The sequence below is a fragment of the Crinia signifera genome, chromosome 9 (assembly GCF_055691185.1).
Source record: "Crinia signifera chromosome 9, ASM5569118v1, whole genome shotgun sequence".
Lineage (NCBI taxonomy): Eukaryota > Metazoa > Chordata > Amphibia > Anura > Myobatrachidae > Crinia > Crinia signifera.
In genome coordinates, this window is record NC_139225.1 from 142,231,073 (window position 1) to 142,255,503 (window position 24,431).

Below are 24,431 nucleotides of genomic sequence, written 5' to 3' on the forward strand. Positions count from 1 at the left end.
TTTGCAATAATTATCACATAGGTTAGTGCATATGCGTTACTTATCTATGAAATAGCCGGTGATGTGTGGCGGACTGTGGCTGCGGATCTTAGTGCATTCCACCCAGAGAGAGAGAGGGAGAGAGAGGGATAGCAGTCCTCCTACCAGCCATTTGCTGTCCATTATACATTTCATCAAAACAGTTTTATTACAAGCTATTTATGCAGGTGTACGGCCTCTTTCTTAAGTACATGCAGACAGACAGATGGATGGGATAAGCGCAGTAGGCGGCCCCTGTCTTTATCGTATACCATACTGCTGAAGGATTACAGTTTCCCGATGGCCGAGAAGACAGCTCCATTCACTTCCCATCGCAATGTCCTTCGCTTTCATCTCAGAGCTGTTAATCTCGGAGACAGCCTCGTACAAAACGACTAAACACTTCCAAGGCCATGGCTGAAATCCTTAAGTATTACGGCTACAAAATGTGCGTCTTCTTCAAAGAGCGTTTCATGTTTACATGTGGCAGCCATCTGAGGGGCACGTTACAGGGCGATCCTGAGGAAACGGTATGCAGACCTCTATTACCACCTGCAACTCTTTTCTTTGATGCGATTGGTTCCAGGATTCTGAACTGAATTAGTAAAAAATGTTCAGACTTAAGGGCACCTTTCATCCAAATGAGACCGGAGTTTATAAGATTAAAAATGTGAGGAATCAGGTGAATATGGTTTTCAGCTTCCCGAATTCAGCATCATAAAATGTAATCCACAACATATTCGGCATAGTACGCGCTGAGGTGAAGTACCACCTGTGACCACTAGAGGCCACTCTACGGACCAAATTCCTCCTTAACAGAAAGTGAAAGCAAAATGATCTGTTTCAAAGAGAAGGCGATGTGAAAACATACTGTAGATTGGAGGTAGGGGCAGATAGGGATTAAGCCGTCATTTTGACGGGCTTTCAACTAGTGTTAATATATTTGTGAAGGCTGACTCTCGCTTATGCTAAGTCCAAACATGGCTGGAGACAATTTTACCCAGAATGCTCCTGTGCAGGCTGCAGATGGTCCCAGTGAGTCTCACCTGCTATGTTTGGCCTCAGTAGAGTCTGACCAGGCGCTGGATGCTGTGATGTCCTCGTCAGGGATGGTCCTGTCCTGCATTCCCAACGCATAACGGCAAGAAGCTGCAATTCATAGGGAAAGAGATTAATAAACACCCTGCAAGTATGGGGCCTTAGCCTACTGAGCCGGCCCTTTAGACTCTGGTCCCACGTCATACCTCAGATAATAGACCTGCATAATGTACGTTAGTGTAACAGGTTTATAAATCCAGTCCTAATCCTGTGATTTCATATTATAAAGTAGATTTTAGTCCTTTATTTTTCCTTTTTTTCACTTCAATCCTAGTGGATCCCAGCTCAGTTCTGTCTTTTTGTCCTGTCTTAGTTACTATTAGCCGGTCATGTAGGTGATTAGCTCAGTCTGTAACTGCATTTGGCATTAAGCCATTGGCTTTCTGTATCCATCCATATTCCTGTCATTAATCAGTATCCCAGCCCCAGGATACTAAATTACCCTCTAATTCCTATTCTAGGGGCATCCTGACTGTCTGAGCGTCATACCACACCCTTCATACTGTCACTATAGGTACAGATGCCCACGTTGGTCTATTACAGGGGTGGGCAATGAGTGGCCCTCCCGCTGTTGATGAACTACACATCCCAGTATGCTTTGAATCAGTTTCAGCATGGTCAAAGAGCAAAACTAAGGCAAGGAATGCTGGGATGTGTAGTTCATCAACAGCTGGAGGACCATGTATTGTCCACCCCTGATAAACAGCCAGCCAATCAGCTCCTACCTGCCATGTCACAGGCTGGGTGCAGGATGCAATACAGTGAGAATGCATTTTCACATGCACTAAAGCCCCTCCGCTGCTGTGGAGGGGGGGGGGTCTAGGGGGGTTCTCCAGTCCAGAAAACAATGGCGATACCCTATAGAAGCCCATCAGATTATATATGTCATGTTGCCGGCTGTGTTTTAAAATTGACAGAAGCTGATTTTTTTGGTACTTTATCTCTCTGCATTGTATCTCTCTCTCCAAGCTTTGATCTATCTACGCCAGTATTGTCGACATTATATCATGATCAATATAGTGGATGACGACATGTGCAATGTTGATTTCCTTTTCAGGTTAACATCTAAATGTCGACATTTAGACCATTCCCATGTCAACATTTTGAAAATGATACTGATGTGAGGCCACTTTAATACAGTTCTACTCTAGAATACCAAAAGGTTACTAAGAATACCTAAGTACATAATTGATTCAGACCGGATTGCTGCTGTGTGAATTACAAGCCGATCAATGATTGAACAATTGCAAATTCGCCCAACAGGTCTGAATAAGGCCCATAGCCCGGTTCTGGCTGTTTAGTTGCCGGCTTGCCACATTTTCATTGGTATCAGGAAACAAAGGCCCAAAGTGCTGAGTGGCAGCGAGTGAAACCATTCCCAGAATCCTCTGCGTTCTACATGGTGTTTGTATTGTTCTCTGTTACAGCCATGTATAATCTACCTCCAGTGGGTGCCCAGCTGTGTACATGCTCTGTGCCAGGTCTACACTTACATGGATCAAAATGGGCGTCGGGTTCCGCCAGGCAGATGCCAATGAGCAGACAGAGGGACAGAAGTCGAGATACCATCTTCATATATCCTGTCAGCGACGTCCCGTGAAATCCTGCCTCATGTTGCTTGCTGGAAGGATACAATATAACGTTACACAGAATAAAATAACAAACAGATGCTGCATTCTAACACATGATGAGTACACGCTATCTATATACTGTATATAAATATATATATAACAAAAGAATGACCCCACGTGCGCCCTTAAATATAAGCAGCTACTCTATAGACCCCCCCTGTTAGTGGGAGGCAAAAAAGGGAAATAGACACAGGAAATATAGAGAGCGCTATCACCACCTTGTACAATTCACACCAATATTACTGGTATATAATACAGTGACCCAATACAATTAAAACCAGAATGCTTTATTAGAAGATCGACATCTGGACATTGTTTCCATCTCGGAATACGACATCAATAACCCGACGCGTTTCGTCTTGAAAAAGACTTCATCAGGGGTTTTACACTAAATATAATATAGGAACGTTTCAAATGCATTTGAAACGTTCCTATATTATATTTAGTGTAAAACCCCTGATGAAGTATTTTTCAAGACGAAACGCGTCGGGTTATTGATGTCGTATTCCGAAATGGAAACAGAGGTCGACATGGCTTAGGATCGACTCATGAAATAGGTTGACAGGGTTGGAAGGTCGACACAAGCACTAGGTCGACAATGGCTAGGTCGACAGTCAAAATGTCGACATCAAGTTTTTTCACGGTTCCCCCCCCGAATGTCGACATAGTGGACATGGACACCGTCAAAGTGTACAGAATTGAAAATAACTCCCATCTCAGTCAATAAACCCCAGAGTATCTCCATAGGGATAACATGATCTCACTGAGCTGTATAATAATAATAACATCAGTGGAGATGCGGACATCAGAATCCCGATTTACAGTATGCCGCGGAGTCACACATCGATATCGAATGTGCATCAGATACGGCTAACACTGTCTTCTGGTCACACATATTAAATCCTACAAAACTGGTACTTCCAGAAAGGCGCATACAGTACTGGACATGCTGGTGATGAGCATCTAGAGGCGGCTCGGATTTGGGTCCTTATTCTGGTCCACACACAAAGCTGCAAAATTAGAAGCTTTTGCCTGTGGATTAAACACCAGCCAGATCCGACCATCGAATGTTGTCTACAGCACTCGCAGATCTGTGGTGTCTTAGGTCTGCGGGCGCCCTGTGCGGGAAGCGGTCGGGCAGCTGACATCCGCTGGCGTCATCGGGTAACTACCACAGTAACGTCCAGCGTTTTTCATGAGAACGCCCATGAAATATTGGGTGTTCCCATGGCCGCAGCCCCCCGGCCCGCACTGCTAGGTGAGAATGGGACGGGGAACAGGCAGTCCGCCATGCCCGCTCGCACCAACCGTCTGCACATGCACAGATGCTAATCATCGCTCCCCTGTGCGAACGTGCGGCGGAGCGAACCAATTAGAATAACCCCCTGAATGTAAGAGGCTAGTTAACGCTGCTCTTGGTGTCATTTAGAATTTATGACAGAATTTAATAAAGGTCAGTTTTGATGTCCAACCTGAAATAGTTCTATAAGGCAGTGGTTTAATAAGGGCCTGATTCAGTAAGGCTTGCTTAGCAGCGCACATCCGAGGGGATTTACGCCCAACACATTCCCTTGCATGCGGAGGTGGGAGAAATCATTCGATGGTCACCAGTGCGGCATTTTCCTGTGAATATGCGCATCCCAGCGAGCAGGCCTGAATTAGACCCATAATGCAGATGTTCCCAAACGCGGGCCTCAATGCACCCCCAACAATCAAGGTTTTAAGTATAACCATTTTGGCCGCAGGTGACTTAATACTGTCTCAGTCGACTTGATTTAACCATCTGTGCCGAGCCATAGATATTTAATACCTGGACCGTTGGGGGGGCCTTGGGGACTGGAATTGGGAACCTCTGACATAAGGCATTAGTGCATATACACATGGCCTGAAGGTCATGTTATACAATATTGTGTATCATTTTGTGCATAAAGCAAAGCTTGTGAAACACTGATCCATCAGAAAGCAAAGGAGTCACAATCTCGCTCACACTAAAACAAATCCGTATTTTGGAACATTCCGTATTTTGGAATTTTGGATATGGGAGACATGAATAGGACAGATGCATGGATGAACAGTTGCTGGGACAACAGCTTGGTAAGGAGCCCATCCCTGTATTGTGTTCCCAGCGGCCATTGCCAAGGAGGGTTACGGGGAAACGGCTACATTTGCACTCTGTAGCCCATGGGCTGCTTAACGGCCCCTCTGTGATTTAGTATCAATGGGGGATACTAAACATTTGCGTTTACCCCCAGAAAAAAAGAGTATTTTGGGATAAATTACCTACAAATATTTAGGGCTAGATGTATCAAGCTTCAAAAAGTGATAAAGTAGAGAGCGATAAACGACCAGCCAATCAGCTCCTAACTGTCATGTTACAGACTAACCCTTCATGATAAATAGGTCCCGTAGTGATTGCCGATCATTTGTTGTTTCTCTTTCTGTATTTGTCTATTTGAGGAGCGTTTTCCATAAAGTTATTTTTTTTTCCTGTTTATTTGTGTGTGTGTGTGTGTGTGTGTGTGTGCTAGTGTAGTGTGATTGTGTGTTTGTAGGTCTTTTTTGATTTTTGTTTATGTATTTGTTTATATATTCCTGTTTCTGTGTTTGTGTTAAAGAGCAGTCATGTCTAGTGAGACACATCACAAACCTCCATGGACCACTGAAGGTCCATATGGCATAGTTCCACACATAAAAATCGTTTGACATGGCTAACATCGACACAAGCATTAGGTCGACAATGGCTAGTCAAACGGTCGACATGGGTTTTTCACATTTTTTGAGCCGTATTTCTGGCCCTACCATCCACTATGGCGTGGAGGGAGAGTGCAGAGTGCAGCAAGGCTACATGTGAGGGGACGCTGTACAGTTTGACGGTGTCCATGTCGACTATGTCGACATCCGGGGGGAAACGTGAAAAGATTCACGTTGACCTTTTGCCTGTTGACCTAGCCATTGTCGACCTAATGCTTGTGTTGACCTTCCAACCCTGTCGACCTTAGCCATGTCAACCTATTTCATGAGTCGACCTAAGCCGTTCTGTGGTCAACCTAATGCCCCATACCCACCTCCATAATCCTCCATAGCCCAAATGAATAAAACTCCTGTCAATCAATTGTTGCCTGTCAAAATCAATTCATTTACCTGTTGATAGCAAACGCACCTGTCTGAGGCCAGACATCTGTGTCATCAGGTTTGCTGGAGGTTTTATAGCTGTTTCCAAAATGGATTCTATTCTTTCTATGGTCTAAAGCAGTGGTTCTCAATCTCGGTCCTCAAGGATGTTTTCCAGGTCACCTGACAGGTGCACTCATTAGTTACTGACACATTTTAAAAGATCACAGGTGGAGCTAATTCTTTCCCCTTTGATTGTGTGTGGAGACCTGGAAAACATGCACTGTTTTGAGAACCACTGGTCTAAAGTACTGATCGTGCTTTGATATTCTATTCTGTTCTATTCTATTCTATTTTAAATTGTGGTTTTGCGGCGGTTGTGACTTAAATAAAATCGTACTCTAATTGTACTGGAAAGCTGGTAGGTCCGGATCCCGAGCAAGGGTACGTGAAGGTGCTGGAGGTAAATTTGGCAGGTTGAGCTGGTTGAAGCTGAGTGCAATAAAAAGCATTTTTGAAAGTCCCGATAGAAGTCCACCTGACGCATTTCGTTGCACACAGGCAACTTATTCAACTATTCCTTTAAAAGAGTTGCCTGTGTGCAACGAAACGCGTCAGGTGGACTTCTATCGGGACTTTCAAAAATGCTTTCTATTGCACTCAGCTTGAACCAGCTCAACCTGCCAAATTTACTTCCAGCACCTTCACCTACCCTTACTCGGGTTCCGGACCTACCAGCTTTCCAGTACAATAATGGCTCCCTATTAGAGCCATCCTTTCCTCCAGCGGCAAATTCCTTCTGGTCCGGATCAAATTGGTGACGTATCCTATCAAGTGGAGGACTCTATTCAGGGGGCCCCCTTAGACTATAATCTGTTGAACGTTATAGGAACCAGCTGTATTAAGAATTGAACATTCTAGTCCTGCTTCACACTACTGTGGTTTTTATCATTTATTGGAGTTTTGTTACATTATTGTTCTTATATATAATAAATTAGATTTTATTTTTAATGATCCAGTCAACAAATGTATTATTATAACTATTGCGACATTGTTTCTTGTTTATACCATCCATTTGTTATTTGATTCATACAAGCGCCACTCATCTTTTGCCTATTTCGATATATCATTTTGGGGAACTGACTTTCCCACTAGTGGCTGCTGGACAGATACACCCCCTCCAAAGCACATGATTAATTCCCTACCTTGGTAGGAATTCCACTCTACACATTTAGCCCAAGGTCTGATACATCTAGGAGTCTAATATAAGGATTGATTCTTCTAGATCAGTGGTTTCCAAACTCAGTCCTCAAGAAGCTCACTGTCCAGGATGTGCAGATATCCATGGCAAGGCCATCTTTAAAGCATTGTAGGCTCTGGGAAAAGCAATGCACTGGGACCCCTACCCACACTTACACTGGTACCAAATAAAACAATCATAACTCACCCCACATGCTTCCATACAGTGAAGGGATGTCAGGGCTTTGATTGGTGGATAGTTCCACCACATCTGCCAATCAGCATGCTGATAGCCATACACACTGTCTAGCTACAGACAGACAGGGAGGTAGGTAGAGAGAGAATGCTGCCTCACTGCTCTGATTGTGTAACCATAGCAACCTATCAGACTTTTATTTCCTCCGCAGATTGGTGAAGACGGGAAGGGGGCTGACATCATGTGACGTCAGGCGCCCACCCCGAGCAGGCATCGGAGGTACCAGGGGGCGACTAGCCATGCGCAGGTGCGTCGCAGCAATGTCCAATGACACAGTTGCGCTAACAAAGGCGGCATGGTTCAGATGACAGAATTGCATCTGCCATGAAGGATTTGCAATCTTTAATGTTGCGACTGTCTTAGTACATGCTGCAAGGGAGTAGCAACAGCGACCATCTCAGTTTTAAGTGCCCCAAGAAAATAGTCCTCTTTCCCTCTCCACATAGTTTCAATTACAATCAGTCTAACAGGACTAATAAGCGTTGCCCAAAAAATTCCCCCTTTTTTGGGGATTTGGAATTCTTTAAGAGATTTGGTCTAAGGCTACTCAGGCCGAACCCCACTACGGGAAGGGAAGGTCTCACTTGATCACCCCTACCCTGTGTGGGATCAACCTTGTGCAGAATCTCCCAAAAAACTACTTTCCACTTCTAGAGGTAGTGCTGTGACGCTTCTAGAGGTAGTACTGTATACATCTAGCACACAGTCTGACGCTTCTAGAGGTAGTGCTGTATACATCTAGCACACAGTCTGACGCTTCTAAAGGTAGTGCTGTATACATCTAGCACACAGTCTGACGCTTCTAGAGGTAGTGCTGTATACATCTAGCACACAGTCTGACACTTCTAGAGGTAGCGCTGTATACATCTAGCACACAGTCTGACGCTTCTAGAGGTACTGCTGTATACATCTAGCACACAGTCTGACGCTTCTAGAGGTAGTGCTCTATACATCTAGCACACAGTCTGGCGCTTCTAGAGGTAGTGCTATATACATCTAGCACACAGTCTGACGCTTCTAGAGGTAGTGCTGTATACTGATCTAGCACACAGTCTGACACTTCTAGAGGTAGTGCTGTATACTGATCTAGCACACAGTCTGACGCTTCTAGAGGTAGTGCTGTATACTGATCTAGCACACAGTCTGACGCTTCTAGAGGTAGTATACTGATCTAACAGAGACTAACATTTCTAGAGGTAGAGTATTGACCTAATACAGAGTCTGACACTTCTAGAGATAGCATTGTACACTGATCTAGTACACAGTATTAAGCTGGCCATACATCAGTATGACCTGCATACAACCTGATCCTATGCAGGTCGTGGAGGGAATGAACAAGTGATCGTATGGGCCTTAAAAGCACATCTGCTATAGACCACAGTGAAAGCCAACGGATCGGACGAGCAGCACCTCTGATCTGAGGGCCGACCTCTCGACCCGCGGGACCGAGCATCGTAACAACATTCCGCATGATGTGCACACGATTCATCGCATGGCGCGGCGAGATTGTGCGTTCGGGCCCAATATCGTTCAGGTGTATGGGGGCCTTTTTACGCTTCTAGATGTAGTAAGTAAACTGATCTAATACAGAATCTGACACTTCTAGAGAGTACTAAACTGAACTAGTACCATGAAGTAGCATACCGGTTTTATACACAGTGTCTGTCACTTCTAGAGGTATAATACTGTTCTAATACAGAGAGCAGCACTTCTGGAGGTAGTCTACTGATCTAATACAGAGTCTGACACCTGCCAGAGGATATATACAGATTTACCTCCAGATGATACATACAGAGTACAACACTTTGTACAGGTGGCATACTGACCTAACGCTGTCACTTATATATGATGGACCCTTTCCTACTGCATGGACTGACACATCTAGAGACGGCATACGGATATCATCCATACTGTGGGGAACCTGTTCCAGAGCGGAATGCAGAACAGCGACGTGCACCCATGAGAACAGGTATCAATCTGGGTAGAAAGTGACAATTTACTGTAGTTTCTGTAATACAGTCTGCAAGTAGGAGCATGTCAGAGGAGGCAGCAGACAGAGGACGCACTCTCTCCCAGACTCTATCCTCCAGTCCTCCCTTACATGCAAACACCTGCCTGCTGACAGACAGGCCCGTCACTCCCCCACTCATCTTATTTCCTCATTGTCCCCCTCTTCCCACTGTACTCTCCTCTGCCCCTACCACTCAATGCCCCTCACTCACCAGGATATCTCTGCCTCTCGCACCCCCAGAGTGTTCCGCCTCCACTTGCCCACTCACTTGTCCAGCAGGCCAGGTGTTCCTAGCAGTGGGACATGTCCAGGTCTCTCTCTCCCTGGGGACAGACAGGAACTAAACTATCTGTATGGGTCTCTCCTCCTCCTACTCCTTGTATCCCTCCTCCCCCCACCTAGCATGGCATTCTCAGACCTCCCCTCCCTCCATTCTCCTTAACTCGTTCCCTCACTGTCATAATCTTCATTTCTCACAGTTTATAAATTCCCTGACACTCCTGTACTTTCCCTGTCTGGTTCCACTGTCCCCGTTCCAGAATCTGCGGCTGACATTTACAGTATGCAATGCATTTTGATTTGAGAATAAGGACTATGAATATTCATTATCGTGCTATGAAAGACTGGTTTCAGCGGAATTACATATATAATCAGATAAGACCAACTAGCGCCAAGAATAAAAGATTTATTACGCATTGCGAATGCTGTGCATATAAATCAATCTCTAACGCAGTACTGAGCAGTGATTTTCAACCTTTTTACCTTGAGGCACACTAAATAAGATTTTAAAATTGCCAAGGCACACCATGAGATCCCCACAGGGCAAAACACATTGGCCCCCACAGGGAAAAAAAACAAAACTATTGACTCCCATTTAAAAAAAAACAATCACACTGGTCCCCACAGATAACAAAACTAAAATACATTGGCCCTTAACATGAAAAGAAGAGACCAGTAAATAACAGTTGAACTGGTGGTGGCTGTAAACTGGTTTGGCCATCTCTAGATCTGGGGGCACACTTGAGAACAGCTCAAGGCACACTAGTGTGACATGGCCCAGTGGTTGAAAAACACTGCACTAGGGAATAGGGATGGCCATCGTTGCCTTTGCCATCGATGTTTGCCATCTATGGCAAAAGTGCAACTGATCATTGATAGTGTATGCAATGGATGACCATCAATGTTTTTATATATCGATGGTCATCCATTTGCTTTGAAAAATTGGCCTCTGGGCCAATCTAAATACAGGGGTGGGGCTTCATGGGTGTTGGGGGCGGAGCTATGCTCCGTGTCCCGGCCCCTAGATAAAAAAAAGAAAAATGAAACTATTCAGTTAAGCCTGATATCGATAGGGGAAAACCATCTGGTTCTCCCCCATCGATGTCAAAACTATTCGACATCAGTCATAAACCATCAATGTTTTCTAATCATCGATGGTCTATGGCCATCCCTACTAGGGAATAACGCAACAACAGTATACAATAAATACGTGTAGATTAAATAACAAGATAAGTACGATGGGGGCACACACAGCTTTTCATCTCGCTGCCCCCCCCCCCCCCCCCCCCCCCCGCGGGTAGCCAAACAGGACTTTTCTGGTCACGCCCATTAGTTTGGTCGGGGTGTATGTGCTGTGCAGTGTCCCGCAGGTTGTAACCGCTGTTTTGCATGGCACGTCATCTGCAATGTGGGTCAGATGCACTAAGCCTTCAAAGTGATAAAATGGAGAATGATAAAGTACCATCCATTCAGCTTCCAACTGTCACATTACTGGATGTGTTCAAAAATGCCATTTAGGAGCCGGTTGGTAGTTTATCACTCTCCACATTATCACTTTCTAAGGAGACCCCGTATCTCACCCGCTTACTAGGAAAGTCGGCAGGATATGCAGATACAGCGGGGAATTGTGGGTCCTCACGGCGGTGGGCGTGGCTAAAATTATATGAATTGCTGATGAGCTGGGAGGGACACCCTATATTTGGAGGTCTCCTAGCTGATCTGGGAGAGTAGACAAGTATGGTCTGGTGTTGTGTAAACCAAATTTGCAAGACTGTAGCCTATAAGTTACAATGTCTAACTCCATGTAAAGATTGTTTCACAGTTCTCATATAAAGCTCTGGGGTGGCTTCTATGATCATAATAAAAAGGAAGAAATGTTGGGAATCCTGATGAGTGTGCAGGTATTGATATTTCAGAGTGATATAGGCACACACCAAGATGACTCAAACTACAACCCAATAACTTATCTAGTGTTTATTGAAAGATAGCAGGTACAGCTGTACTCACTGTTACATGTACCCTGGTGATGATGCTCACCAGCCACTGAGTGTTTGCTGCAAATGGGTAACTGACTGGGCAGGGATTCTGGGACAGTGTAATTGTAGGTAATATATAACCAACTAATAGGAGCTAAGCAGCAGACTTGTAGTTCACACAGTCTAACACAGGTCCTCAGTTAGATTTGTGTATACATTGATGGTTTAAATACAAATTCGATAGTTTTGGAGCTGTAGTTCCTTACAAACATAAATTAGGCTGAGAGTCTCAAGATGGCTCTGCAAATGCTCTGGAGAGATCTTGGTGGCCATCTTGGGATAGGGTATGAAGCCTCCCTGGTGAACAGGTAGACTGAATTATGTGCAGTTGCAACTAAGATGCCCTTTCAGCAAAACAAAATGCTCAATGTTAAAGGATTCTCACAGATCCTGGCATGCCAAGAGGGTCTTTTTGGCATGACTTCAGCAATGATCTATGAGGACAGATTTGTACTTTAGAACAAAAACAGAAAACAGTATGCCAACGCTCGCTTAATCCCATGTTAGATATGCTACCAGCTGGATGGCGGTATAAATGCCGCATTTATACATGTCATTCACGGATAAACACAAAACAAAAAGATAGCCGACACGTCACACTACTTGGTGCAGCACACGGTTATTCTCCAGGCAGAGACCGGACATCACGCACTAGTTGCCGTCCAATTCCATTACTTATGTAGATCTTACACTTTTTGCTAATGATCTGGCATCCAAACGAGGTCAGCAGTATGTTGGTCTGGGCATTAGAGAAGCCGTTTGATTAAGTTGGTTGGAAAGCCTGTGATCAGGGTCGGCTCCACCATTAGGCAGCTGCCTGGGGGTTACAGAATCTGGGGGGCACCCCCGAGTCTGACTATCACAAAAATTACGAATTACTCTAGGGGAGGCCTTGTTGAACTTAATGCAAAACTCAGGTGTTGGACGCCACCTCCACACGTTCAGAGGTTCTAGAAAGTCCTTATTAGTGTGTGGGTGTTGGTGGGAGCAGTGAGCTGAAGTTTTGCCTAGGGTGCGGAATAGGAAAAAAGAAAAAAAAAGAAAATCGTTGGATCACCCTCGGGCGCAGCTGCTACTGGATATCAAACACTTGATGAGGAGACACCACTCCTCCAACAACACTACTACACAAAATTTTCAAGTGGACATCTTATAGCGCTCTAAACACACAAATTACACAAAATATACACAGTACTTCCCTTTTTGAAACTTCTAGGGCAATTGGATGGAACAGATGATCCTTGTGATCAATTTTTCATTGTTGATTGGTCATGAAAAAACAATGGAAACAGAAGGATCATATAATTAATGAACTGTCCATACAATCAATGGGTAGATACACCCGTGTGGATTTTCATAGGATTCTGTGCAGCTGTTATTCCGCCACCAATAAATGGGATGTATAGATGAGCGTACCAAACAACTCACATCAGAGATGTGGTGGTTAAACACATAAAGGTATCTTTTATATGCGTACCCCAACTCACAATAAGTGGATGTAGTATTCACACATAAAGGTATCTTTAGACTGTAGCAGGTAAACCGATATAGCCACCAAGTGCGTACCCCAACTCACTGAATGAGAGGCTGTCACGTTCACATCAAGGTATCTTTGGGACCACTCAGTAGATCAAAAAAACTTTTAATGTCTTCCACATCCAGAAGTACATAACATGTAAAATGAATAAAATAGGGTAATCACTGTGACTGCCAGTAAGGAAAAAACAATGGCGAAGTATGGAATTCTACAACCTGGGGGATTTTCCGGATAGTCCACCAGGTAGAAGCTTCAACCAAGGTCCCAAACTGGATAGCAGCAGTCCAACAGCAAGGCCCCTTCCTCTGGTCACACAACGCGTTTCGATCCACTCTGGGATCTTTTTCAAGTGTACAGAGGCATGGCTTACATGGGGTTTATATACCCATGAGACAGGAAGTGAACAGGACTTCCTGTTCCTGTGTCCAGTACAATTAATTGTATTATACATAATTATGCATAGGCATAAAGTATACAATAAATGGCGCCTTAGCGCTTAACAAATAAACCCATTCCTGTTTAAAAATATTGGCAATTAATGCAGATGAGGTTTAAAACTTAAAATAGCGCTGAACACGTAACCGGAAGTGAAGTGCGTTCCATCGCACTCACTTCCGCGTGTCAAACCAGCCTATGCAGGAGGGCAATTGGCGCCTCATTACTAAGCATAGCGGCGCTTCAGGGAGGAGGAAAGCGGGACGCTGTGCGTACCACAGCTCCCGCTTCCGCGTGTCAAACAGTAGGGGCGTGTATTAATGACGCGCTCTCCTTCTGACACCCTCTGTAGGTGACGCGGTGCTGTGCGTTCCACAGCTACTTCCGCGTACCAAGCATTCAAGTAGGAAGTGTGATCTTTCAGGAACCTGATTGTTGATGAAAGACGCTGGTTATCATAGCGCTAGATAATATAAAGTGCAAGGTGCTTGTGTAGGCGTATAAAACGCAATAATATAGGGTCAGGATTGGGTTTATATGGCACATAGTAAAAAACAATAAATACAATACATATATGATTAAAATATAATAATAACACAACGATTCATTTTGATTAGCAGCAAGGAGAATTATTACAGTAAAATATACAGATACAATACAATATATACATAAAATGACAGAATTGATGATGTAATTCATATTTCCCAGTAATTCCATAGAGTGCACTAAAGGAGAAGGAGAGAAAAGACAAACAGTGCCTCAGAATATACATATGATAACACATATCATAGGAACCATTTTAATTCAAAGTCACTATTGTGGCCACCTGGTGACAAAGTTTTGAATTTAAAAATGTATTCCATTTCTGCTTTGGCTAATTTGCTTGCCACATCCTTATCTCTAAGGTCTGTGGAGACGGTCTTTAAACCAAAAAAACCAGAGATATGTGCAGAAGAACAATTATGTACTGCCTTGAAGTGTGCGGATAATGCATGCACCTCAACTCCTTTTTTTATATTCCGCAAACGTTCAGCAACACGCGTTTTTAGTGGGCGTGAAGTGCGACCGATATAAAATTTGTCGCATGTACATCTGATAGCATAAATTACATTAGAACTATTACATGTAATAAAATCACAAATTTTAGCCTCCTTCCCATTGATAAAAATCTCAGTAGTTTTACTCTTTTCTCCTTTAATATGTCTACAGGGAAGACACAGGCCACATCTATAGAATCCAGTTGATCTTATTCTCCCAGGTCGAATTGGGGGTTTCAACTGGCTTGATGTCAGTTTATTTTTCAAATTAGGCGCTTTTCTGTAAATGCATACCGGTTTATCCGGAATAATGCCTTTCAGAATAGGATCTTTTTGCAGCACTGACCAGTGTCTCCTGATAGATTTTTCAATTTGACTATGAAGGGGAAGTCTATAGACAACTCAAAGACGCCAAAGTATACAGTAAATTAAAGAAAGACCCCACGGAAGCCACTGTAATAAAATTAAAAAGTTTGATAGAAAGATTTTGTGACAATCAAACCATTACAGATCCTCAAAGAAAATTTCTCATACCAGAGAACCCCATCACTCCAGTGATTTATGTACTTCCTAAAGTGCACAAGAGCCTTGACAATCCCCCTGGTAGGCCCATCATATCGGGGGTGGGCTCTTTAACGGCCAATTTATCACAATTTATTGACCACCACCTACAGCCGTTAGTGATTAAAAATCGGTCACATCTGAAAGACACTGGTGACTTCCTTAGGATCCTCAATGAAATTCCATGGCAAGAAGGAGACACGTTGGTAACTGCCGACGTGTCATCTTTATACACTATCATAGATCACAGCCATGGTATAGAAGCAGTAAAAAAAGCTTTATTACAATCCGATATTAGTCCTTCATTACAGGAGTTTATTACAGAAGGCATTTCTTTTATTTTGAAAAATATTTTTTTCTTATTTAAAGACGACTTCTATATTCAAAACACAGGGACTGCTATGGGCACAAGGTTCGCCCCCAGCTATGCCAATCTCTTTATGGGAGATTGGGAGTCCAACACCATCTGGGCAAACATGTGCTGGGGGTCGAACCTTGTGTCCTATGTCCGATATATAGACGATATCTTTTTTGTGTGGCGCGGAAGCAATCATGACTTAGATCTTTTTTGCACCTTTTTAAACAACAATGATAAGAACATCAATTTATGTTTTGAAAAAAGTCAGGATACCATAAATTTTTTGGACATTACAGTATATATAAAACAGAATAAAATATATACAAAAAACTTCATGAAACCAACAGATTCCGGTTCTTATATACAGGCAACCAGCTGTCACCACAACAATTGGTTAAAGTCCATACCAAGCGGCCAGTTTAAACGATTAAAAAGGAATTGTGCCGAACCAGAGATTCTAGAAGTCCAAACTAGAGAAATGCAAGATAGGTTTAAAGCTTGTGGGTATAATTCAAATCTTCTGGAAACTACAATCCAGCAAGTTAAAGATATTGACCGCAGTACTCTTATGACAGCGAAAACAAAACCACAAAGAACGGAAGAAAACAAATTTGAGTTTGCATTTGTGACAGGGTATAATCCCAGACACAAAGAAATTGAAAAATCTATCAGGAGACACTGGTCAGTGCTGCAAAAAGATCCTATTCTGAAAGGCATTATTCCGGATAAACCGGTATGCATTTACAGAAAAGCGCCTAATTTGAAAAATAAACTGACATCAAGCCAGTTGAAACCCCCAATTCGACCTGGGAGAATAAGATCAACTGGATTCTATAGATGTGGCCTGTGTCTTCCCTGTAGACATATTAAAGGAGAAAAGAGTAAAACTACTGAGATTTTTATCAATGGGAAGGAGGCTAAAATTTGTGATTTTATTACATGTAATAGTTCTAATGTAATTTATGCTATCAGATGTACATGCGACAAATTTTATATCGGTCGCACTTCACGCCCACTAAAAACGCGTGTTGCTGAACATTTGCGGAATATAAAAAAAGGAGTTGAGGTGCATGCATTATCCGCACACTTCAAGGCAGTACATAATTGTTCTTCTGCACATATCTCTGGTTTTTTTTGTTTAAAGACCGTCTCCACAGACCTTAGAGATAAGGATGTGGCAAGCAAATTAGCCAAAGCAGAAATGGAATACATTTTTAAATTCAAAACTTTGTCACCAGGTGGCCACAATAGTGACTTTGAATTAAAATGGTTCCTATGATATGTGTTATCATATGTATATTCTGAGGCACTGTTTGTCTTTTCTCTCCTTCTCCTTTAGTGCACTCTATGGAATTACTGGGAAATATGAATTACATCATCAATTCTGTCATTTTATGTATATATTGTATTGTATCTGTATATTTTACTGTAATAATTCTCCTTGCTGCTAATCAAAATGAATCGTTGTGTTATTATTATATTTTAATCATATATGTATTGTATTTATTGTTTTTTACTATGTGCCATATAAACCCAATCCTGACCCTATATTATTGCGTTTTATACGCCTACACAAGCACCTTGCACTTTATATTATCTAGCGCTATGATAACCAGCGTCTTTCATCAACAATCAGGTTCCTGAAAGATCACACTTCCTACTTGAATGCTTGGTACGCGGAAGTAGCTGTGGAACGCACAGCACCGCGTCACCTACAGAGGGTGTCAGAAGGAGAGCGCGTCATTAATACACGCCCCTACTGTTTGACACGCGGAAGCGGGAGCTGTGGTACGCACAGCGTCCCGCTTTCCTCCTCCCTGAAGCGCCGCTATGCTTAGTAATGAGGCGCCAATTGCCCTCCTGCATAGGCTGGTTTGACACGCGGAAGTGAGTGCGATGGAACGCACTTCACTTCCGGTTACGTGTTCAGCGCTATTTTAAGTTTTAAACCTCATCTGCATTAATTGCCAATATTTTTAAACAGGAATGGGTTTATTTGTTAAGCGCTAAGGCGCCATTTATTGTATACTTTATGCCTATGCATAATTATGTATAATACAATTAATTGTACTGGACACAGGAACAGGAAGTCCTGTTCACTTCCTGTCTCATGGGTATATAAACCCCATGTAAGCCATGCCTCTGTACACTTGAAAAAGATCCCAGAGTGGATCGAAACGCGTTGTGTGACCAGAGGAAGGGGCCTTGCTGTTGGACTGCTGCTATCCAGTTTGGGACCTTGGTTGAAGCTTCTACCTGGTGGACTATCCGGAAAATCCCCCAGGTTGTAGAATTCCATACTTCGCCATTGTTTTTTCCTTACTGGCAGTCACAGTGATTACCCTATTTTATTCATTTTACATGTTATGTACTTCTGGATGTGGAAGACATTAAAAGTTTTTTTGATCTACTGAGTGGTCCCAAAGATACCTTGATGTGAACGTGACAGCCTCTCATTCAGTGAGTTGGGGTACGCACTTGGTGGCTATATCGGTTTACCTGCTACAGTCTAAAGATACCTTTATGTGTGAATACTACATCCACTTATTGTGAGTTGGGGTACGCATATAAAAGATACCTTTATGTGTTTAACCACCACATCTCTGATGTGAGTTGTTTGGTACGCTCATCTATACATCCCATTTATTGGTGGCGGAATAACAGCTGCACAGAATCCTATGAAAATCCACACGGGTGTATCTACCCATTGATTGTATGGACAGTTCATTAATTATATGATCCTTCTGTTTCCATTGTTTTTTCATGACCAATCAACAATGAAAAATTGATCACAAGGATCATCTGTTCCATCCAATTGCCCTAGAAGTTTCAAAAAGGGAAGTACTGTGTATATTTTGTGTAATTTGTGTGTTTAGAGCGCTATAAGATGTCCACTTGAAAATTTTGTGTAGTAGGGTGCGGAATAGCCTTGCACCGGCCCTGTCCATGGCAACCAATGTAAAAAAAACATTGTCCTCGCCACTTTTATCTTTGGTGGTGTCACCCTGCAAAAAACATTCCTGATGCATTAATAATTATTTTACCTACATGCGCATTGCCAGGGTTTTCATGCTCATTGCTAGGGCCTTCATGCGTACCAGGTGTTTCTTGCTTATTGTCAGGGGTAGCATGCTCCTTGCTAGGGGTTACATGCTCACTGCCAGGTGTTTCTTGATTATTGCCAGGGGTTACATGCTCATTGCCAGGGGTTACATGCTCATTGCCAGGGGTTACATGCTCATTGCTAGGGATTATAGGGGTTACATGCTCATTGCCAGGAGTTGCATGCTCATTGTTAGGGGTTATTTGCTCCTTGCTAGGGGTTATTTGCTCCTAGCTAGGGGTTACATGCTCATTGCCAGGGGTTACATGCTCATTGCAAGGTGTTTCTTGCTTATTGTTAGGGGGTGCATTCTCATTGTTAGGGGTTATATGATCCTTGCTAGGGGTTACATGCTCATTGCCAGGAGTTGCATGCTTATTGCTAGGGGTTACATGTTCACTGCCAGGTGTTTCTTGCTTATTATTAGGGGTAACATGCTCATTGCCAGGGGTTACATGCTCATTGCCAGGAGTTGCATGCTCATTGCTAGGGGTTATTTGCTCCTGTCTAGGGGTTACATGCTCATTGCTAGGGGTTATTTGCTCCAAGCTAGTGAATAGAACCTGTGGCAAGCACAGCCTGCAAGGGGCTTCTTTGAGCTAGACCCACTGCCGGAGAACCGACAGTCGGGATTCCAACATTGGTCCAATGAACATCAGAATACAAACTGTGGGACCCCCATACCACACCCCATTTTAGCCCAGCCTATCACTGCGTGCTGTTGAAGTTTGTGACATGTTACAGCACAAGGCGTACTGTGATGGAGCGAAACGAGTCTCCATGACCCGCTCCCTCCTTGTTCTACCAGTAGGGAGCTACAAAAAGTAAGATTAGTGCAAGAACTAAAAAAACAGATTCATCCTAATTATGAAAAAAATAAACATGTAAAATGAAAACCCACAAATTAGGAAAAACTCATGTCGACATTTTCACGTGTGGACCATTTCTGTTGACCTTTTTGCCATCAACTTTGCGCATGGTGATCTATTGGGTCCAATCTAGACACTGTCAATCTAATTACTGCTGACCCTATGGTCCACCTCCGTACATGACACAGTATGCCCAGAAGGCTTCTCACTCTGCGGCTCTTCGTCATACAGTGAAACCTGCAGAGTCAGATCTAGGTCCCCTCCTCCTACACATTATTGTCCTCGTTCCCCCACGATCTACTTGAAATGAACAGAAGATATAGATATACAAGCAGGGCTATTTTTCTGCATGCTCCAGCAGGAACTGAGGCCCTTATTCTAGTTCACTTTTTCTGAGAAAATATTTCTTAGATGGACAAAACCATGTGCACTGCAGGTGAGGCAGGTGTAAAACCCCACCCAAATCTAATTATCTCTGCACAAGTAACACCTGCCTCACCTACAGTGCACATGGTTTTGTCCATCTAAGAAATATTTTCTCAGAAAGAGTGAACTAGAATAAGGGCCTCAGTTCCTGCTGGAGCCTGCTGAAAAATAGCCCTGTATAAAAGTCATTTTAAAGTTTGAAATGAATTTGGAAAACTCAAAGCCAACATAGACTATCTGCATTTAAAGCAGGGTTGCCGACCTTCTTATTCTCCTCTCCGGGAGAAGCCCGGAGAGGAGAGTTTCAGTAGCCACTCAGGGGGCGGGGCTTAAGCGTGACATCACTAAGCCCCGCTCCCATGCTGTTAAACCAGCGAATTCAGGGATCTCCGTGGAGGGGGCGGGGCTAAAATGACGCAATTGTGGCATTTTAGCTCCGCCCCCTCCTCTGAGACCTGAGGATTGCGGCATTTTAATGCCGCGATCCGGGGGACAGCGGGGGTCCCCCCTGAATCCAGGAGGGTTGCCCACCCTTCCGGGGGGCCAGGAGGGGGATCCGATTTTCGGGAGACTCCCGGAAATTCCGGGAGGGTAGGCAACCCAGATTTAAAGTGTAATTGTGTAGTAGGTACTATTAAATATATTTATATGTAGTACATCTGTATATCTACAATATGACAACACCCCACAAAGAAAAAAAAATCCAAGCTGGCATTTAAAATAGTTTTTCTGTTTTTTTTTTTTTACACAGCATGTAAAGTAAGGGGGTGGCGGCAGGCATCATACCTCCTAGCTCATTTGCATATCACATTCACACAGACTTAATCAGGTTTTGCACCACTACCACTGAGCTTGGCACACTGTAACCGTTCCCAATCAGAGACCAAGTGAAAGATATAGAGGGAAATTTACTAAGATGGGAGATCTATTTCACATGGGATGTTGCTATGGGCAACGAATAAGAATCTACTTCTTTATTTACGTAGCACATTCAAGAAGATAATAGATAGTATCTGACTTGTTGTCCATAGCAACATCTCATCTGAATAAAACTCCAATCTTAGTAAATTTCCACCAAAGACCATGTCGACTTTTTCATGTCAACCTTTTGTTTCGACCTTAGGTCGAAACCTTTTGGACCGTTTCGACCAAGTTCACATTTTGTCAATTTCGACCTAGTGCATTTGAACCTTCTGTCAATGTTGATCAAATGAATGTCGACATTTTGGTGCCGACCTATTGTTGACCTATTGTACACTATCATCTGGATCCCACTTACAGATATATAGCTCTGAAATGCAGCTCACTCCTGGCAAGCTTCACAATCAGAGGTAAATTACGGCCAAACCTGCAGCCAATATATGTTGTGTATCCAGAATGAGATATGAATGCCAGGATAATCATACTTCCCTGAGTGTCGGGGAGACTCCCTGAAATACCAGCAATCTCCCTGACTCCCTGAAGAGTCTACATATGTCCCCGATTGCACCTTACCCGGTTATGTCACTGTTATATACTTGCAGGGATAAAAAGAAATCAGAGATGTATAGAGTACATTCCAAAGGGATTATTATCAGTGTCCGTTCCGGGTGTGGTACAGGGGTCCGACAGTCAGGATCCCGACAGTCATTAGCCCGATGTCGGGATCCCGACTGGCCAGACCCAGACAGCATGGTGAGCGCAACTAAGCCCTTGCGGGCTCGCTGCGGGCACAGTGGCTCGCTACACAAGCCACCTATTCTATTCTCCCTCTATGGGGTCGTGGACCCCCACGAGGGAAAATAGCCGACGGCCGTCGGGAACCCGGTAGTCGTGTTTTGACAGTCGGGATCCCGACGTCGGGTAAATGCCTGTCGGGATCCCGACTGTCGGACTCCTTCCGGCACCCGTCCGTTCCCTGCATTGTTTATAAGGCACAAATGGGCAGATGTACAAACTGGCAGTGATAAGGGAGGAGAAGTGAGCCAGTGGAGAAGTTGCCCTTGGCAACCAATCAGCACTGAAGTAACATCTATAATTTGCATACTATACAATTATACAGAGCAGCTGATTGGTTGTCATGGGCCACTTCACCTCCCTTATCACTGCTTCATACATCTATGGCTAAGGTTGACATGCATTAGGTCAACATGGACTAAAGGGGACACAATCAAAAAGGTTGACAGGAAAAGGGTCGACATTCGTTTTTCATGATTTTTTTAAAACCCCAACTTTACTATCCAAGTGGGCATAGAGGAAGAACATAATAGTGTGCCAAGCGCAACAAGGCACAGTGCCCGAAACATGGCGAGCGCAGCAAACCGGATACGGTATACTTATCCGGTGTCCATGCCAACATATGTCGACATGGACCTCATGTCGACATTTTTCATATCAACTTTTGCTTGTGTTGACCTTTTGAGTGGTCGAACTTTTCACTGTCGACTTATGCTGGGTACACACCAGGACGACAAGGGTCAGATCCCATCAATCTAGATCCAATTCTGACCGATTGGATGTAGATTGTGTGGTGATTAGGCCCTTTTCTGTCCTGGTGTGGACCGATACCGATCCGATGCGCAGTCCCGCGGGTCGGCCGGTCATTCTTCAGATCCTACCTGCTGCAGGTAGGATCTGAAGAATGACCATACTCTCGGGTGCGGGTCGCCATGGGATCGGACCCGCTCACGGTGCACATCGTGAGCGGGTCGTGACCCCCGCGTCATCGTGAGCGGGTCGGAAGAAAAACTGATGATCCGCTCACGATGGTCGTCCTGGTGTGTACCCACATTAGACACTGTTAACCTAATGACCCACACCCACAGTCTAGCTCCTGGCTCTACATTATCTTTAATGTCCAGAACCAAATGCATAGAGATTCTGACATATGGTATATCGGAACCAGAGATAAATACATAAGGCCTAGATACAGCCATGTCCAAACTACGGCCCTCCAGTTGTTGTGAAACTACAAGTCCCATCATGCTTTGCCACAGATTTGCTATTAGGGAGTGCTCAAACTATGGCAAGGCATGCTGGGATGTGTAGTTTCACAATAGCTAGAGGGCCATAGTTTGTATATGTCTGGCCTAGAGGCTTCTGGAAGTTGAGCACATTGGGCCTAATTCTCAGTCGCCATTCCGGTCACTTCTTGCACTAGGAAAGTTCCATGCGAACATCCGTGGAAGTTCTGTATCTGTGAGACCGCTGACTCAGGCCCACTGTGTTCCCAGAGCCGGAGACGTAGGGAACATGTGACACGAGGATGCACACTGAATATTCAAGACCAGAGATGTATAAAGGCTTCCAGTATTAGAATATACTGTAAACAGGATGGGTATAACATTTTTTTGGCACCCTCGGCTAAACTACTGCTCCTACCACCACCCACACACCAACTTTCCAGGACCTCAGGTGAACGTGTGGAGGTGGTGTCTTAGACATTTAACACCTGCCATATGCATTATGCTCAACAAAGATCATCATTCATTTAGTGATAGACTCAGGGGTGCCCCCCAGATTACGGAGCCCCTAGGCAGCTGCCTGATGGTAGTACTGGCTCTGGCAGTACAAGCAGAAAGTACAACCTTGAAAATAGACCTGACCTTGAGGTCAGACAGACGGCATGGTCACACAGTGGTGGTATTGCTTCAGCACACAAGATGTAACGAGGGCTGCATAGGCTCGAGTGTAATTAAGAGCCTGTGAATTTGCAGTAGTTAAATAAAGTTGTGAATGTCAAGATAAGGCCGGAGGCAAATAAGGAGTGGCAGGTAGATCTGCCCTATAGGGTAGCTGGGGGGCGTCAGCTTAGAGAGGGGTACTTATAGGCAAACAGGCAGGAAGGACTTCCTCTTTGAGTCTGGATTCCCACCCTCCCTCCCCTTTTAAAGTGCTACATGGGCTTTTTGAGCCTTCACCAAATTTGGATTTAGTTTGATTTACAATCGGCGGTTGAGCGCTCTCGACCAGCACTCAAGTGTGGTGTCAGGTGGTCTCCGTAGGGTATGGCCCGCCCCTCTGCCAAGAAGGTAGGCGAGTCCCGACTCAACGCGGTGGGGCGCTGGACACTTCCTGGAAGTGCCCGCGTCTGGCCCTAGGAGGGGCGTGGCATGCCGCTGCGGAGCGGGCTGTACGCACAAGTTATTTGAGTGATGCCAGCGAGTGGGGCGACCTGGTCGCCGCCATGAGGGGCATCCGCGTTTTGAGGGTGCTGGTCTCAAGCGCTTCTTCTTGCCATCCCTAAACAATTAGGGTCATACCATCTTTAAATAAATATCCTAGATGACCTTTAAACTTACGCAGTTGGTGTCCGTGTCTTATTTATTAGTTAAGGTGTCAGTGTGAGTTATTTCTAGGCTTAAGTGTTAAGTCAGTGGTTCCCAAACTGTGTGCCGTGGCTCCCTGGGGTGCCTCGGGACACTTGCAGGGGTGCCACGGGTTGGTG

The 24,431-nt window shown here is 44.2% G+C and overlaps 1 protein-coding gene across 6 annotated transcripts in view; it reads right to left on the minus strand.

Moving 5' to 3' along the window:
* The window catches only part of DDR1 (discoidin domain receptor tyrosine kinase 1), a 64,425-nt gene that overhangs the window by 24,159 nt on the left and 15,835 nt on the right, over nt 1–24,431 (minus strand). The window contains exons 1-4 of one of the 6 annotated variants that reach the window (XM_083160015.1): nt 9,633–9,719; nt 9,180–9,330; nt 2,610–2,737; nt 1,065–1,167 (exon numbers count right to left, since the gene is read on the minus strand). In XM_083160015.1, the coding sequence (XP_083016141.1) occupies nt 1,065–1,167; nt 2,610–2,737; nt 9,180–9,262 (314 nt within the window). In that variant the 5' untranslated portion in view covers nt 9,263–9,330; nt 9,633–9,719. Of the gene's footprint in view, nt 1–1,064; nt 1,168–2,609; nt 2,738–5,907; nt 5,932–9,179; nt 9,331–9,575; nt 9,733–24,431 lie in introns of those variants that run through there. The other 5 variants (XM_083160017.1, XM_083160019.1, XM_083160018.1 and 2 more) reach the window with 5 other exon arrangements.